Raw genomic sequence first — 18,650 nt, forward strand, 5'->3', positions numbered from 1 at the left:
TCAACAAATTCCGTATGGGAGAGGCTGTACCAAAGAGGTTGTTCGGACAACAGAGTGGGATAACTCACCATAGTCCAGATGAGTCCCTGGGACGTCTTTCTATCCACCAAAGGATGCAACAGAATATAAATACCCAAATGGTAACACAGAATTCAACAAGCTGAAAACTAGAAATTTAACAAAAGGTTTTAATTGGGGGCAACAGCACCAAGAGTAAAAGGCCTCTGTATAGAACATCCATCTCACTGATGATTGATAAGTATGTACAAGGTTCACAGTATGTTCACTTATCTGGGTTTGGAGAGCGTGCCGTGTCCAGAACCACAGGCCCCACTGATGATGTGAACATAATATTGAGTCTGTACTACCTCATGAAAATCATGGGGGCTACCCAACTTGCAGCAGCACAGAGTCCAGGAAGGTCCCTCTGAACAGGGACCATGAAGTGGCCATACCCCTGGTGGAGTGTGCTACCACACCGTCTGGAGAAGGTCTTCATGCTGCAGCGTATGATTTTGATACCGCATTGGTAATCCAATGTGATAGTCTCTAGTTATGCTAGTTATGATTAAGGGCTGGTTAGCATGTGATGATGAAAGCAATTTAGGTAAGAATGCAGGATTTAGCCAAGATCCATCTTCTGCTAAAGTGAGACGTGAAGGATGGTTAGAAAGCACATGTAATTCTCCAACACGCTTGGCTGAAACAATAGCTAATAGAAAGGCAGTCTTTACTGAGAGCTCACATAGCTCAAGTAAAAATTGGCTCAAATGGTGAACTCATAGTTGATCGTAAGAAAACATCTAACTCCCATGAGGGTATTGAAGGAGCCTTGGGGGACCGTAGTCTACAGGCACCTTTCATTAATTGCTAGACAAGAGGGTCTGCCCCTGGTGATGCACCTGCAATCTGGTCATGACCCATAGAGATGTCTTCCATATACATTTTCAATGTACTGTAGATGCGGACTTCCCTGCAGCCATACATTTCTGGAGGAATGTCAAAATGTCAGAAATTGGGCAGGAAAATGACGAATCTGCATGGTCAACACACCACTTCCTGAACATTTTACTTGTAGGAATACAAGGTTTGCGTAGCGCAGGGCTTTCCAACCCTGTTCCTGGAGAACCACCGTCCTGTAGTTTTTCACTCCAACCCTAATCTAGCGCACCGGATTCCATTAAAATGAAATGTTATTGGTTACATTCGCCGAATACAACAGGTGTAGACCTTACTGTGAAATGCTTACTTACAAGCCCTTAACCAACACTGCAGTTCAAGAAACAGAGTTAATAAAATATTTACTAAATAAACATAGTAAAAAAATGTATAAATAATAAAATCAATCAACGGTACCGAGGCAATGTGCAGGGGTACAGGTTAGTCAAGGTAATTTGTAAAGTGACTATGCATATATAATAAACAGTGGGGGGGTATCTGGGTGGCCATTTGAATAGTTTAGTTGTAGAGCAGTCTTATGGTTTTGGGGTAGAAGCTGTTAAGGAGACTTTTGGTCCTAGACTTGGCGCTCCAGTACCTCTTGCCGTGCGGTAGCAGAGAGAACAGTCTATGACGTGGGTGACTGGAGTCTGACAATTTTTTGCGCCTTCCTCTGACACCACCTAGTATATAGGTCCTGGATGTCAGGAAGCTTGGCCCCAGTGATGTACTACTTCCCAACTTCAACTGTAGCTACAAGGAAATTAGCTTGAGGAAGAAAAATTGAAGCTTAAAGACTAAGATTTGTGGAATTTTGCTAAAAACTCAAGTTCAAATGAATTATTTGAAGCGATAGTAACTGATGTTTATTTAAAGCATTTTTTTTGTTTCATGTATGACCTCCAATGAGTTGAAATATAACTGCAAACCAATGATTTTAATATTATGTGAGGGAGATTACAAGTCTTTGCTGTCATTGTGTTGAGTGGTCAAATCAATGTCTTGGAAAGCCATTCAGCATTCAAACGTTTCAATACCAGATACCGGAAAAAAACAGATACAGAATAACAAATGCCAACTTCTTTACATACTTAAAGTGAAAGATAAAACAAGACAAGCACTTGAATGAAAAAGAAAAAGTAATTCACCTCTAATTTGCATTTGAATGTGTTATTGTGTTTCACAGTTCCTTCAGAATTTGGATGTACATGATCAGAACAAGTTGTTTCCTTCAAAGTACAGTTCTGTCAATGAATCATGTAGGCTATACAAGTGGTACATTCTGATTACTATAAAGAATCAATAACCTAATCTTTAAAATCAGGAAAGTAAACAAAAAACTTCAGATGTATGACACAGTCGACAGAAATCAGCCATTTGGCACTAACCCATTTCTCCCCTCCAATACTAAAATATGCATCTGAGTATTTATACTGTATGTACAAAGGTAAGTATACAAGTATTTGTGTACATAATTATGTGCAAAATAAAATTGAAATATCTTATTCTTTAAAAATGTTAAGTAGTAATGGACATTAAAGCTCATATTTTTGGCATATGCCATTGGAAAAATATAAATTTAGGAAAACAAGAAATCAAATAAAATATGAAAGACATTTATCAAATAAAATATAATAGCCCTTTGAATAAGCGTCTCAAACAATATAGTAACTACAACTCAAAGATGAGAAAAATAACAATGCTGATTAAATATATTAATGTGGAATCTCCAATAGACATATTGCATAAAACAATTATCCTAATTAATACCATACTATAGCAGTCAACCCATGATTAATATACATCAAAACTATAAAGCTTAGGCAGTGCTAAAATTTTATAAAGCAGTGCCATACACATGCATAGAGACATTTTGGTTTGTGGTTGTGAAAAAGGGGGCATAAATCATTGAAAAAAGCAACAACGCAACAGTGAGTGTAGAGGTAGAAGTGTGGGCATAAGATTGACAGAAAATACATACTGGAATTGAATTTGATCAGAAAATCACCATCCAAAAAGCATGTTAATATTGTGCCCCTTTCCAATATTACTGTAATAGTTTACAGCAAAGAGTTTACACATATTGCATATATTTAACCTGGCAACACTGATCCTTTAACTCAACAATATGACGTGACCAGAAGCTGCGTTGTAACTGAAGATTTTAGAGTGAGTGGCTGAAGACCTCAACACCCACACGTTTCAGGCTGCCTGCATTGTAGGTGTTCTGTGCAGATTTTCACATCGTTAAATCTTATTGATGGGGTTTAATTATAACCATTTACTCTGGCAAAACCTGTCTAACATTGACAGAACCCAATCCATATGACTTGTAAGATCATGAAATAATCAATAGGATGGCAGTGCAGCTCTGGGATCACCTTTAACTATTCAAATGTTCACAACACTAACACTGGATCAGCTTCTGAGGTCTGAGTTCAATTTGATGATAGGAATTACTGGTGATTTGCCCCATGGGAAACAGAATCTGAACAGAACAGGAAATCTGAATAGAGGGTCTGACAAAGTAATAGTGCTATATCTTGTGTCCAGATCCTTGGCTGAGCTAGAATCAGAATCATACATGAGCCTGAACATAGATTTTGAAGTGTCTGCACAGAATCTCAACACAAACTCATACTGTGAATCATTTGTGCTTTTTCTCACAGTGCATTAACTGCACGATGATTTTGTGTCTATTTTACAATTCTATGAGTAACTGCAAACGAGAAGAAAATAAATAACGATAGTACCTAACGTTTCAGCAAAACCATGTTCACAGAAACTACATCTAACAGGAATACAACAAAATGAAGATGAACAATTTATGGCATAGGCTAGCTTGGGTTTAGTTTCTGTTTAAAAGCAATGGATTTGGAACCTGGGCAACAAAAGCAGTATAGTTCTTGTATGCAAGAAGTTGTCTGATTGAAATATAAATTTAAAAAAACAAGAATAACCATTTAATAATAGCAATTAAAGTGCTCATTCTTTTTGGAAATTCTTCCTGATCTGCGTGGATTGCATTTGATTCTGTTTTCACTGGACATGCAGGACCGGAGAAAGTACTTGTCAGGACTGGTCTTTTGCTTGTCTTCTTGTTGCTGTTCCCTGTCAAACTGTCTTTGAAGATTCAACGCTAGCTCTCTGTCTTCTCTCTCTTGCTGAACCTGTTGAATGTACAGTTCAGCCTGCGCACACTCTATATTGCAACCATCTTGGCTCTGGGATCTTGGCCTCTTGAGTCCAGACTCGGTCTCTTCCAGGTGTTTGGTCTTCTGGCTCCTCTTCTTGCCCCTCCTTGAGGTAGGTTGGTTCTGGGCACAGTTTCTAATGTCAAACTCTTTTCTCTGATCCTGTGAGTCTTTTGATTTAAGTTTGCAAATCCTAACACTGGCATTTATATCATGTGGTACTACGGTTGGATTTTGATGAATTGAAGTTGGTCCACAATGTAATTCAGGTACCACCACAGACTCAAAAGAAACCCCACATTCTTTTACAGTCTCCTCACTGGTTAAGGCTACAAATGGAGTTTGAAACTTTGTGAATTGTTTTTGATGGAAGGCTGTCTCTCCAATGGCCTGATCAAATATCAGTCTTCGTTTATTATGTATACAAGTTCTTTCATTCTCTTGCCCAGAGGAATCAGTCTTGGCACACATAACCAAGTGTTCTTTTCCCTTATTTGCTGCTGGAGAGCAGCTACAGGGCTTGCCGTCCTTCTCCTCTATGGGGCTTGGTTTGAAGACAAGGTCCTCGTTCATGGGGTTGGTCAAGGTACCCTTCGAGGTCACTTTGACAGACTGACGGTCCACCTCTATCTGCTTCCATTTCTGGAGGATAGTAGGGCTCGCTTCATAGCTGGTGGGCCTTTCCAGGCTGCGGAATAAGTTCCGGGGGGTGGACTTCACAATTGTGGGTTCCATCACTCGCCCGTCAGGTAGTCGCTTTGGAGGGGTGCACGGCGAACACACTATTGGCTTGAAGTGATTCAGCTCCTCAGAAATACTGTCATTGCTCTCAGGGCTAATGGACCTCTCTTGTTTCGACTGGGGGACCATAAAAGGTGTTGATGATGCCATGATGACGCCTCGCCAGCTATGCCTCTTGTCTTGGACAATGATGGGTGCCGAAAGAGATCGGCTGTTCTCAGACGACAGAAGGATTCCTGCATTGTAGCTGTGAGCAATACTTGCCTGTACAGAGACAACAAATCAACAAAAAAAGGAAGATCAATGTTTTAAAGGTCATGAACAGTCAGAATCATATTTTTCTTGAAATTTGAATGAAACCAGATGAAAGTATTACAACCAAAGTATGAAAAATGACTGTTGCTTCTACATTGATCAAGTTTGATCTTAAAGTTACTTGTCCCCTCCCCCATCTCAAACACTTAGATTCAAGAGGGGGGATTATTAAAGGGATATGGTGACATCACTAATGTTCCCTTAAATTCTAGGTCTTGTGAGCGTAAACTTGAACGTTGTGAGAATTTTGTGCATCTTCCAGCTTGCGTTTACAGTGAACACTAAGGCTGTACAACCTTACAGTTTTAGACAGTAGCCAAAAGGCTATTTGTGCATAATGTAGACCTACCAACAAAACCAATGTAGCAGATTCCATAACATTTTCACATGGAAATAGCTTTTATTTCTATCATATAGCCTACACAGTATGTGGTGTTCAATGCAGGCCTACATTGCATGAGACTTTAAAAAACGTTTATACATTATGAAAGTCTTGACATTAATTACTTTTTACTTAGTCTGTAACACCATGGGCCAAATAGGTGACTGTAAATTGCATTGCATGATGCAAGAAACCACTTTACAACATAATACAGAAAATTAGACAATGTAGACTACGCCACTGCCTATTGGCTGATTTGCATATTCAAGCCGGTCTCAAAATACAACACTGCCCATTTAATTAAGACATAAGCCATTTACCTGACTCGCTATTTACCTGACTCGCTTTTCAAAGACAGCTGGAAATGTAGCCAACAGGTTTTATGCTCTTGTAGGAAGCAGTAACTCCCCATTGCTGACCTATCCTTATCTATAACTGGGCTAATAACTCGCTAACTAGCATAGAATATGAACAAATGTTTACATGCATAACTTTGATCTGAAAAGCCCATTACCCTCTTGAGTGTAGGGGGCAGTATTGACATTTGGATGAAAAACATACCCAAATGAAACCGCCTATTTCTCAGGCCCAGAATTTAGAATATGCATATTATTGTCAGATTATGATAAAAAAACACTTTAAAGTTTCCAAAAACTGTCAAAATATTGTCTGTGAGTATAACAGAACTGATATTGCAGGCGAAAACCTGAGGAAAATCCAACCCGGGAACTGTTGTTTTCCTGAAAGCTCTCTGTTCCATAGCCTGCCTTCGCTCCATTTAATTAATTTGCAGGTGATTTAAAGACCCCTCATGGGCTACCCGCCTGAATTCTACTCCTTTGCGCTCTGGCTATCACTACAACAAAATCACAGACTTAATCTTGCAAAGTTAGATTTGTTTTGGTTTGTTGCATTGAAAAGGAACTGATATAATGTTGATTCGATCCCAGAAAAAAACATTAATTTATATTGTGCAAACTAATGGGGTGAACTCAGTTAAGTTCAATCTCTTGTGCCTCTGCGCGGCCTGGCATTTCTTCTGCCCATCAGTTCGGGAGGAGGTGCGCGGCCTTGCACAGGCACAGCTTAGAGGGAACATTGGAAATGAACCTAACCCTCATTTTAATGCACCAATGGTAACATGATATTATCTTACCTAATTTAAATTAGTACCGCTTTGTAACCAACAGCGGAGAAGGCGTGTTTGCAGAAGGCCGTGGTCAGAAAGTATTCATACTCCTGGACTTATTCCACATTTTGTTGTGTTACAGCCTGAATTCAGAATTGATTAAATAGATATATTTTCTAACCCATCTACACACAATACCCTAACATGACAAAGTGAAATTTGAGCAATTATATTGAAAATTAAATGCATAACCAAAAGTATGTGGACACCTGCTTGTTCGAACATCTCATTCCAAAGTCATGGGCATTAATATGGAGTTGGTCACCCCTTTGTTGCTTTAACAGCCTCCACTCTTCTGGGAAGGCTTTCCACTAGATGCTGGAACATTGCTGCGGGGACTTGCTTCCATTCAGCCACTAGAGCATTAGTGAGGTGGGGCACTGATGTTGGGCTATTAGGTCTGGCTCGCAGTCGGCATTCCAATTCATCCCAAAGGTGTTCGATGGGTTTGAGGTCAGGGCTCTGTGCAAGCCAGTCAAGATCTTCCACACAGATCTCGACAAACCATTTCTGTATGGACCTCGCTTTGTGCAATGGGAAATTGTCATGCTGAAACAGGAAATGGCCTTCCCCAAACTGTTCCCACAAAGTTGGAAGCACAGAATCATCTAGAATGTCATTGTATGCTGTAATGTTAAGATTTCCCTTCACTGGAACTAAGGGGCCTAACCCGAACCATGAAAAACAGCCCCATACCATTATTCCTCATCCACCAAACTTTACAGTAGGCACTATGCACTGGGGCAGGTAGCGTTCTCCTGGCATCCGCCAAACCCAGATTCGTCCGTCGGACTGCCAGAGGGTGAAGGGTGATTCATCACGCCAGAGAATGCGTTTCCACTGATCCAGAGTTCAATGGTGGCAAGTTTTACACCACATGGTTATCTTAGGTTTGTGTGCGGCTGCTAGGCCATGGAAACCTGTTTCATGAAGCTCCCAATGAACAGTTCTTGTGCTGACGTTGCGTCCAGAGGCAGTTTAGAACTCAGTAGTGAGTGTTGCAACCGAGGAAAGACGATTTCTACCCACTATGAGCTTCAGTACTCAGCGGTCCCGTTCAGTCAGCTTGTGTGGCCTACCACTTCACTGTTGTTGCTCCTAGACATTTACACTTCAAAATAACCACACTAACGGTTGACTGGGGCAGCACTAGCAGGGCAGAAATTTGACAAATTGACTTGTTGGAAAGATGGCATCCTATGCCATGTTGAAAGTCACTGAGCTCTTCAGTATAAGGCCATTCTGCTGCCAATGTTTGTCTATGGAGATTGCATGGCTGTGTGCTTGATTTGAAACACCTGTCAGCAATGGGTGTGGCTGAAATAGCTGAATACACTCATTTGAAGGGGTGTCCACATACCAGAAGTCGGAAGTTTACATACACCTTAGCCAAATACATTTAAACTGAGTTTTCACAATTCCTCACATTTAATCCTAGGTCAGTTAGGATCACCACTTTATTTTAAGAATGTGAAATGTCAGAATAATAGTTGAGAAATTGATTTATTTCAGCTTGTATTTCTTTCATCACATTCCCAGTGGGTCAGAAGTTTACATACACTCAATTAGTATTTGGTAGCATTGCCTTTAAATTGTTTAACTTGGGTCAAATGTTTCAGATAGTCTTCCACAATAAGCTTCCTACAATACAATAAGATGGGTGAATTTTGGCCCATTCCTCCTGACAGAGCTGGTGTAACTGGGTCAGGTTTGTAGGCCTCCTTGCTCGCACACACCTTTTCAGTTCTGCCCACACATGTTCTATAGGATCGAGGTCAGGGTTTTGTGATGGACACTCCAGTACATTGACTTTGTTGTCCTTAAGCCATTTTGCCACAACTTTGGAAGTATGCTTGGGGTCATTGTTCATTTGGAAGACCCATTTGCGACCAAGCTTTAACTTCCTGACTGATGTATTGAGATGTTGCTTCAATATATCCACATAATTTTCCTGGCTCATGATGCCATCTATTTTGTGAAGTGCAGTCCCTCCGGCAGCAAAGGACCTCCACAACACGATGCTGCCACCCCCGTGCTTCATAGATGCCCTATCCGACTTGCAAAAAGTATATTTTGTTAACAAGAAATTTGTGGAGTGGTTGAAAAACAAGTTTTAATGACTCCAACCTAAGTGTATGCAAACTTCCGACTTCAACTGTATTTACAAAAGTATCTCATTTACAGTATTAAGTATTCATACCCCTGAGTCAATGCATGTTAGAATCACCGTCAGCAGCTATTATAGTTGTGAGTCTTTCTAGGTAAGTCTCTAAGAGCTGTGCACACCTGGATTGTACAATATTTGCACATTATTATTTTTCAATTCTTCAAAATCTGTCAAGTTGGTTGTTGATCATTGCTAGACAGCCATTTTCAAGTCTTGCCACAGATTTTCAAGCCGATTTAAGTCAAAAAACGTACTAATCTCATCAGGAACATTCAATGTCGTCTTGTTAAGCAATTCCAGTGTATATTTGGCCTTGTATTTTAGGTTATTGTCCTGATGAAAGGTGAATTTGTCTCCCAGTGTCTGTTGGAAAGCAGACTGTACAAGGTTTTCCTCTAGGATTTTGTCTGTGCTTAGCTCTATTCCGTTTCCCTTTATCCTAAAAAAAAAATATCTATTCTTTGCCGATGACAAGCATACCGATAACATGATGCAGCTACCACCATGTTTAAAAGTATGAAGAGTGGCACTAAGTGATGTATTGTTTTGGATTTGCCCCAAACATAACACTTTGTATTCAGGACAAAAAGTTAATTTCTTTGTCACATTTTTTAAAAACTTTAGTGCCTTATTGCAAACAGGAGGTATGTTTTGGAATATTTTTATTCTGGACAGGCTTCCTTCTTTACACTCTGTCATCCATCCTCAGTTTTGTCCTATCACAGCCATTAAACTCTCATTGTTTTAAAGTCACCATTGGCCTCATGGTGAAATCCCTGAGAGGTTTCCTTCCTCTCCGGCAACTGAATTAGGAAGGACGCCTGTATCTTTGTAGTGACTGAGTGTATAAATACACCTTCCTAATTGTAAATAATAACGTCACCATGCTCAAAGGGATATTCAATGTCTGCTTTTATTTTTTATACCCATCTACCAATAGGAGCCCTTCGTTGCAAGGCATTGGAAAACCTCCCTTGTCTTTGTGATTGAATCTGTGTTTGAAATTCACTGCTAGACTGTGGGGGTACAGAGAAGAGGTAGCTATTCAAAACTGGACAGAGTCCATTGCAACTTATGTAACTTGTTAAGCAAATGTTTACTCCTGAACTTATTTAGGCTTGCCATAACAAAGGGGTTGAATACTTATTGACTCATTTTAAAGGAAAGAGATTGGAAAACCATCCAGAAGGACAACCATCTCCACAGAGCAACTCTGGCGCTCGGTCAGAGTGACCATCAGGTTCTTGGCAAGGCCCTTCTCCCCCAATTGCTCAGTTTAGCCGGACGGCCAGCTCTAGGAAGGTCTTGGTGGTCCCAAATTTCTTCCATTTAAGAATGATGGAGGCCACTGTGTTCTTGGGGACCTTCAATGCTGCAGAAATGTTTTGGTACCCTTCTCCAGATCTGTGCCTCGACACAATTCTGTCTCGGAGCTCTACGGACAATTCCTTTGGCCTCATGGCTTGGTTTTTGCTCTGACATGCACTGTCAACTGTGGGACCTTATAATAGACGTATGTGCCTTTCCAAATCATGTACAATCAATTGCATTTTCCACAGGTGGACTCCAATCAAGTTGTAGAAACATCTGAAGGATGATCAATGGAAACAGGAGGCACCTGAGCTCAATGTCGAGGCTCATAGCAAAGGGTCTGAATACCTATGTAAATAAGGTGTTTTTGTATTTTTTATAAATGTGCAAAAAAAATCTAAAAACCTGCTTTTGTTTTGTCATTATGGGGTGTAGTGTGTAGATAGAATAAGGCTGTAATGTAACAAAATGTGGAAAAATACATTCCAAATGCACTCTATGTCTCCCCTTTCATCTGTGTCTGGTGTTAGCTAGTTACTGGCTAGCTAGGTCTTTAGCAAGCATGAAACAGAACGGGGAGGGGGTCGTTCAAAACTATGATGCCGTTGTCATGTAAACACATCCGTTAGTGAGGCTGTGAACCGATTCAAGAGCGACATGCCAATTTCAGTGATGTTTGAGTTCCTTTGTGTAACACCAAATTTGTTTGAGAAGATTTTACTGCATGCAAGTTTCTTGACCTCTGTGTTTCAAAGGGCTATCAGTAAAGGGGAGCTTGTGAATATAAGCTCCCCGCCCACTCAGCCTCTTTTCAAACTTCCTGGTTGTTAGCCATGAGAGAAAAATAACTCTACAATTTTGAGCATTTCTATCCCCCAAATATATTAAGGGGTCTACAGTATCTTAGTCACTCAAAAGGCTACTTTACATGGGAATCATAATTAAAAGCACAGCATCATACCTTGTCCAGTCCAGGAAGATGAGTAGATACCCTCATTTTTCTCCTTCCCTCTACTGGATCAGTACAGCTCTGGCTTCTCTGCACCACATTGGTATGTAGACCACTGAGGGAAAAGGGGACTGAGTAAATAACTGAATTAAAAGCACAAAAAACATTCAAGGTAACATCAATTGTTCAATTGCTTTGAAAAATATATGTGTGCAAAAAATCTATATATGGCAGCATTAAGTTTTAAATTGCAACATTATTATTCATTACTATTATATGAGGACATTATCACAGTTACAAGCAGCCCAAAATGTCAAATATAACACAAACGCTGAGATCTTTGTTCTTCTAACAAACGCAGACACATTTCTGGTTCTCTTCCCAATGGGTTCTTCATTCTCCGAGTCTGACAGCAACCCATAGAACTGGAAGAGAGGGTTGTATATCTCAGCATCATATTTACACTTATTCATCAATGTGTTGGCATAGCATTCTGAGCAACAATCCATTCACAATTCAACAATCTAGTCATAAGAGAGTTACAAGATAAAACTTACAGGATCTTGAAAGTGCTTGAGAGTTCCACATCCCTCTCTGTGGTGGACTTTCCTCCTCCCCTCTTCTTTCTCTTCATTGATTGGGACCTGAAAAAGAAAAAAAATCACTTCTTACTGATAGTAACTGAACCCAAGGGATCATTCACATAACCCGTGGTTGTTTAAAATCAATGTGTTGTGTGCCCATCTACAACAGTGGAATTTCTGATAGGAATAAGATGATGATATGAGTATATTTTTTCTCTAATCCAAGTCTCAAACACATAGGTCTTTCCTTTTGAGGGGTTTATGGGTATTTTACAATGTAAAAAAAATCATTTAAAAAAAGCACTTAGGGGACACAAAACCTCTACTATTGTATTTAAATAATCAACAATTGTTGTAATAACCAATATTACAAGGTTGCCTTTACTTTTTGCTTTCCATACTCCAGTCGGATCTCTCCAGATTTGGATACCTGAGCAGGCGAGCGGAAAATGTCTGAGGAAAAAAAATGAAAATTATCAAAATTACTCAAAAAGATTCTGAAAACAAGAGCTGGGTCAAAAAAGTTTGGGAACCACTGTATATATAACAGTTAAAAACACCCCAGACAGTACAGATGGTGTCAATAGAGTAGTACCTCCCACAAAAAGCGGCACAAGTCTGGGCAAGTCACAGTGAAACTTTCTATGCCTAGACAAGTCGGGTATATCAAAACTGACTGGTCTGGTTATTCAGTCTTCTACAAGAGCCTATTGGTTATATAGAATGGCCATCATTCCATATAATGAGAGACCGCACAGCGCCGAGTCGAATAGCATGTGTTACAATGTAACAGAACCGTTCTAATTCCAAATAATATCGTTTTAACAACAAAGTAACACACTATTGTAAATGTGAAGAGAAAAAAAATGAAACTGTATGCACTGCAGTGGTGTTGCCAACATGGAATGACCGCACCACTGTCAGTTAAAATGTTTGCCGCGAATAAAAACGATAAGCCTATGTTCTCCTACTTTGTGTTCGTGGTCATAACCTATACTTGGAAACAAATTAAGAGGACTGAAAAAAAAAAACTTACGACATACACAAATGTATGTACCCTAACCCAATACAACCCCAAACATTCTAAAACTGAATTGTAATAACTGTTGTTATCAAAAACGCATACCTTCTCCACCAGTCTCACAGTCTCTCTGCTCCATTCTCATCTTGCATCGTTGTGGGTAACTCTGTCGAACCATTTCCCAGAGTTCGATGTTAACTAGGCTTTTCTCCCGGGACTGTTTACGGGCCCAGCTGGATACTCGCAGCCGGCAGAGGGGACAGCACAAACTGGTGAATTCAACTGTCCGCTTGAAACAGTGCAGACACACCGAGTGGCTACATGGCATAGTTACGGGCTCTAATAAAATTTCCGAACAAACCGGACACCTTGCCTCCTCCAAGGTTAGCAGCTGTGAATGTGTCCGAGTTTTCAGCATATCTGCGGGCCTGGCTTTGCATTTGTGTCCCAATCTACTGGTGGATCTGACGGACCCTGTCGCCGCCATTTTCATTGGTCTCTCCCTACCAAAGATGGTGGATAAATTAAGAGAGGTTACTCAGGCCGTTTACCATTGAAAACAATGAACAGTTCTGGTCTGCTTAAGGGGGTGGTTCCATAGACAACAGTGCTATAGCAGATGGTTCTGGTCTAATTAGTTCATTGAGCCATGCACAGACCTTTTGGGGAGAATGTGCTCGATCTATAAAAAGGGCACCCACATTCCGCCTACCCGCGATCACGGACTTGTTGAGAAATTATTACAAGAGAAAGCAGCACAAACTGATGAGTAAAGTATTTAGCAAAACTATTTTTAACAATGATCAACACAATTACAGTCAAAATATAAGCGTGTAAGAAATACTGTAGCCTATCATTACTATATCTAACCCAACATGTGTTGCCACTATCCTGTACTCAAACATTTAGACCAGCGACCACCAAAAGCAAGTCGTAAAAAAAATTGTGAGGAGCACAATCGCTGTCCAAATGTATAGCCTGGATGGAAAACATGTTATCTGCACCATGCCATCACTTTGGAGGGCAACCTGTCTGCATAGTGCAAGTTCGACGTGCCAACCGTTAAACCCTGTTCTTTCTCACAAATAATGTAATAAAGTCGCCAGAATATGTTACATCTTCATCCCAAAATATTACAGTTTTACAGCTGTTTATCGTTAGTTATATAGCCAGTAGCCACCCAAACTATGTATATCTGAATCTAAAAAATGATCTATCAAATTGTCAGGTAGCCTATTGTTCTGGCTATGAGTGAGTAGTAGATTTCTCAAATGTATTTTATATTTATGATGAAGTAGGCCTACTCTGTTTTTGCCAGGAACAACGGGAGGAGAAAAAAACGGTATTTCTGGTCGCTAATCTGGATACGGAAAACCCGTTTTTGCGCGCCAATGATGAATAATCATTGGTCAACAATCAAGATGTGCGTTTTGGTTCTCAAACTTAGATGATAATTTAACGATGACTTGCTCCAGTGGGTTAAGAACAATAAGGACACAAACATGTATAGCATTTGTTTTATACCACTACCGAAAAGAGCACTGGAAGGACAAAGGGGCATTTGCTTTGCACAGGTAGAGCCCTATCTATGCACGTGCCTGATTGACTGTCATTTAACCAGAAAAATTAGGGAGTGGGTTGTCTCGCTTCCTCTTCAGTCTTTGTCCCATCTCTAGTTTGAAAACAATCCCCGCCCAGTCACTCAATGCATCAACGGCAGCAAAGGCATACAAATTGGGTGTGCTTGATTTAGCTTGCCGGAACAGGAACAGCGGAGTTCGCACCTTGGAATACACGTGCCGAGCCCAAGTGCAGAGTTTCCCAAACTCACTCCAAGGGGTGCACGTTTTGGTTGTTGGCTTAGCGCTAACAGCTGATTCAAAGAATCAACTAATCATGAAGCTTCGATAATTTGAACTAGCTGTGTAGTATTAGGACAGAAAAACAAAACATGCACCCCTTTGAGTTCCCAGGACCGAGCTTTGGAAATTCTGCCCATGTGCAAACTCCACCTACGGAGCAAGCTTACAGGTAGGCTACTAAAAAAGCATATAGAGTACCACAGTATGAGTCACAGTACACATAAAACCTAGCGGTCAAACAAGGAAATGGTTCCAATCGTTTTTCCACCATTAATTTTTCCCATTGGGATTGTAGTAACACTTAAAATAAGCACAGTGTTTTGTGTAGGTTTACACTGGTGTGACATTTTGATACCGTGTAAATCTAGTACCACACCCCCCAAAAAACAAATGCAAATGCTAATTATCTGCTAAAGTGACTATCGAAAAGAACTACAAAAGCCATGATGATCTGGGTGAGACTGCCAAATCGAGGCAATTGTAAGAATGTCTGGATGAACTATATGTTACCTACATTTAATAATGAATTGGAAAAAATATATAATCAATTAACAATTCTGTGAACTGTCTTGTGCAAGTTTTAAATTGGCACAATACCTGTTAGCAAAGGTGTCAGCTAGAGATGACTTGCAGGCAGTGGTGGAAAAAGAACACAATTGTCATACTTTGGTATAAGTAAAGATCCCTTAATAGAAAATGACCCAGGAAAAGTCACACAGTAAAATACAACTTGAGTAAAATTCTCAAAGCATTTGGTTTTAAATATACTCAAAAATAAAAGTATAAATCATTTTAAATGATTGCATAAATCGTGCATGGATTGCAATGCTGGTGCGGTAAAATAATCCAGTCCAGTTTAATGAATTACAGTCTAGGCTAACCCAAGTGTAGGTTATGACACAATGTACATGAAGAAGAATGCTAAAACGTGGCCAGCAGAGTTTAAAAATAGTGGCACGAAGTCTCCGGGTGACTGGAGAAGTTGTCCACGGTGCTGTCATTTAAGGTGCTTTTTTATTTATTTTTATATGCAAATAGAATAATTCTCAAAATTTGTACAGACAGATGTAGCCTATTGAATAGCCTCTCATGGCTCCTCAGCCCTGTTCCTGGAGTTTTACCGTCATGTAGGGTTTCAGTCCAACCCCAGTTGTAACTAACCTGATTTATTTTATAAACCAATTAATTATTAGAATCAAGTGCGCTAGATTATGGTTTGTATGAAAACCTACAGCATGGTAGTTCTCCAGGAACAGGGTTGGAGAACCCTGTTATAAAATATGCATAAAAAGCATCCTACAATTGCAACATTTGCCTATGCCTACACATATTATCTTAAGAAAATGTTATATCTTTAATACCCTCAATTACCAAGTTAGGCATACCTAATTTCAAAATAGGCCATCACTCACTGTTAATCCTGAATGATAATTATTCACGTTTTACCGGTGGCATGCACATGTAGTTTCTGTCATTTGATTGATCTCAATCAGTTTCATGGGAATAGCTTATGCATTTCAATCTTCTTGATTTATTGTCTCGTGAGTGAATTAGAGCAGATGATGTTAAAGCTATTAGCCTTTCTTGTATTTTGTTTCAATAAAAGCATATACTGTATCCTGCATAGTGGCTCAGAGTTTTGGTGTATGATATACCTTTTTTGACTATTCAGCTTCAGTTAACCATCCTTAAAATAGCATTAATAAATTGGTTGTTTTTGGTGTAACAGTAATGTTATAGGCCTGCTATATTATTCAGTTTGGTTATATAAAATACTAATTAATCGTAATGTGATCTCTCCAGACATTGATTCAGCTTTGATGTAACTTTACTAAACGAGCACCATTGTGAGAATCTTCTATTTGTAATAATAATGATCAGTAATGAGTTGGACTATTAGGCATAGGCAACAGATCTTGATGAGTTATCGATTGGAGCGCCCTTTCCTGGTTCTAAAAGGACAGCGCTAAATAAACTTTGATTTGATTAGCTTGAACACATGGTTACAATATACCTATTACAGAATAAGAAGAGGGATGAACTAACAAATCATGTAATTTATTTGCATAGATTTAATCATCAAATCAATTGCCCGAGTAGTGAACATAAATAATTACTACAAAGAATTGCAGGAAAACAAGCTTTTTGTGTGGTGTATTCATGCAGCTCAATAAACTATAACCTACATGCAATTTACTGAAAAATAGGGGTTGTTTATGATTTCGAAAGACCAATAAAAAGGGATAAACAACTTAGGTGCTGAATTTTAGTCTGGTAGCAACCACCACAGGGTGTCTGTTCAGAACACGAGGAAGCAGTGGGTTTAAGGGTTTAATGAGGATCCGCACAAGCATACAACATCACTCTCTCTGGTACTAATTGTAGTTCTGTAATGAAAAGAGAACTTAGGCTATAGCACAGTTTGGGGAAAAATATGTCAACGTGCCAACAACTAAACAGGCTATGTGGACCCAAACACATGCTAGATGCACAAAGAACAATAGAGCAATGTAGAAATATCTACACATTATAAAACATAATAAGCATGAGCGATCTACAACTGAAAATAGCCTAGCATCACAGACAAATGCTAATCGCTAAATAGTAATGTATTCCGGATGAGAATGCTAATGCTAGCGGGAGTACGAAAGGTAGTTTAACACAAATGGAACATATTTACAACAGACACTATTTAGCTCCAAACAACAAGACATCAGGATTTTGGCACTTAGATTTTGCTGCACGCACAAACATATCAGAAAGAAAAGCCATTTCCTCTAACGAAGTAGGATAAGCAGGAGAGAAAAACAGGTTGGACATCAGAATGGAAACTACAGACTGACTAAGGCTGGTCGGGTATTAACCTACTTAATCCCATCAGTCACAATAGTGACCGTAAAAAAATGTTTCCTTATAAGGCTCTAAACGTTTTACTGAATGATATATCAATGCATTTCCAGCAAATATTGTAATAATAAAGGGTCTCAATGAAATATGTGCAGTCACATGTTTAGTGTAAATTGTCACATGATTAGAGCTGTTTACTTCCTGGTTGCACCATGAGAAGACTATAGCTGCATTATTAAAGCTCTCAAACAAAAGTTTAGTAAAGTATGTTAACATTCAGATAGGACAAATATTTTTGGCACACGTCAACTTTTAAGGTGTCTAGTATTGATATATGCATTTGCAATTACTCAACTTTGTTCAGTGTGGTCATAGAATGAGTAAACATGTTGATGGCAACTATAGTGACCGGCGGGATAACACAGTGCATCTAGGTATACAAATACTTATACTAACACATACTGTAGTTCTTGTTCTACCTGACTTTCTACTCTGTTCTTTCTTTTAGTTACACTTTGAGTCAAGTTCTGGATATGTTGGACCTCGGTGACTGCTCAGACAAGGCGTGCAACATTGCAGTTATCCCTCAGAGATTGCGAGAGAGATGGGTCAGATATGGACTATGAGGGGGAGACAGGCCATTTGCCAGCCAGGCTGTTGAATGTATATGCTGAACCTATGCAAACTGATCATGACAGGAACAATGTTATCAGTGATGATGACCTACCCCTCACCACCCCACACCCTCCTCCCTGAGACTGGGTTGGGTCATGGACCCAGTGTCGTTCTTGGTGTTGCAGAGCAATCTCAGGTGCCTCAAGGTTGCAAGTTCCTTCATGACAACCTCTTCACTTCGCTTGCACTCCTCGATGAAATGACAAAAAGAGGATATGGGAGCTCTAGAACGATGAGGCAATATCGTCTGTTTGATGTCCCATTCAAAACACAGAAGAACTTCATGAAGTTACCCCGTGGAACCTCTGAGGTTCTGACCCAAGGAGACAAGTTGCCGGTCCATTAGAAAGACAATAACATTGTCGCAGTGGCAAGAAACATGAAGGAGAAATACAGTGAGACCTCTGTCAAGAGATGGAACAAGGAGTGACGTGCCTTTGACAAAGTCCCACAACCAAAATGCATCAACCGATA

General features: G+C 39.7%; 1 protein-coding gene across 2 annotated transcripts; it reads right to left on the reverse strand.

Moving 5' to 3' along the window:
- Positions 1-1,779: 1,779 nt before the first annotated feature.
- rnf169 (ring finger protein 169) lies at positions 1,780-14,220 on the reverse strand. 2 transcript variants are annotated; one of them, XM_035791402.2, is made up of 7 exons: positions 14,097-14,220; positions 12,898-13,295; positions 12,157-12,224; positions 11,745-11,831; positions 11,518-11,612; positions 11,200-11,302; positions 1,780-5,138 (listed from the first exon to the last, which is right to left on the reverse strand). In XM_035791402.2, the coding sequence occupies exons 2-7, from the start codon at positions 13,283-13,285 to the stop codon at positions 3,903-3,905; spliced, it is 1,977 nt and encodes a 658-aa protein (XP_035647295.1). In that variant the 5' UTR covers positions 13,286-13,295; positions 14,097-14,220; the 3' UTR covers positions 1,780-3,902. The 2 variants fall into 2 exon arrangements, with proteins under 2 accessions (XP_035647295.1, XP_052323037.1); XM_052467077.1 differs by lacking the exon at positions 14,097-14,220 and having other exon boundaries at positions 12,898-14,032.
- Positions 14,221-18,650: the final 4,430 nt, after the last annotated feature.

The sequence above is a fragment of the Oncorhynchus keta genome, chromosome 18, assembly GCF_023373465.1.
Source record: "Oncorhynchus keta strain PuntledgeMale-10-30-2019 chromosome 18, Oket_V2, whole genome shotgun sequence".
NCBI classification, from domain to species: Eukaryota; Metazoa; Chordata; class Actinopteri; order Salmoniformes; family Salmonidae; genus Oncorhynchus; species Oncorhynchus keta.

Excerpts from the sequence above, each read along its gene's own strand:
- rnf169 (XM_035791402.2), bottom strand. The coding sequence starts at position 13,285 with ATGAAAATGGCGGCGACAGGGTCCGTCAGATCCACCAGTAGATTGGGA. Across the intron at positions 12,225-12,897 it reads CTGTGAGACTGGTGGAGAAG|ACATTTTCCGCTCGCCTGCT; the intron begins GTATGCGTTTTT and ends TTTTTTCCTCAG. Across the intron at positions 11,613-11,744 it reads TCAAGCACTTTCAAGATCCT|TTCTATGGGTTGCTGTCAGA; the intron begins GTAAGTTTTATC and ends CCTCTCTTCCAG.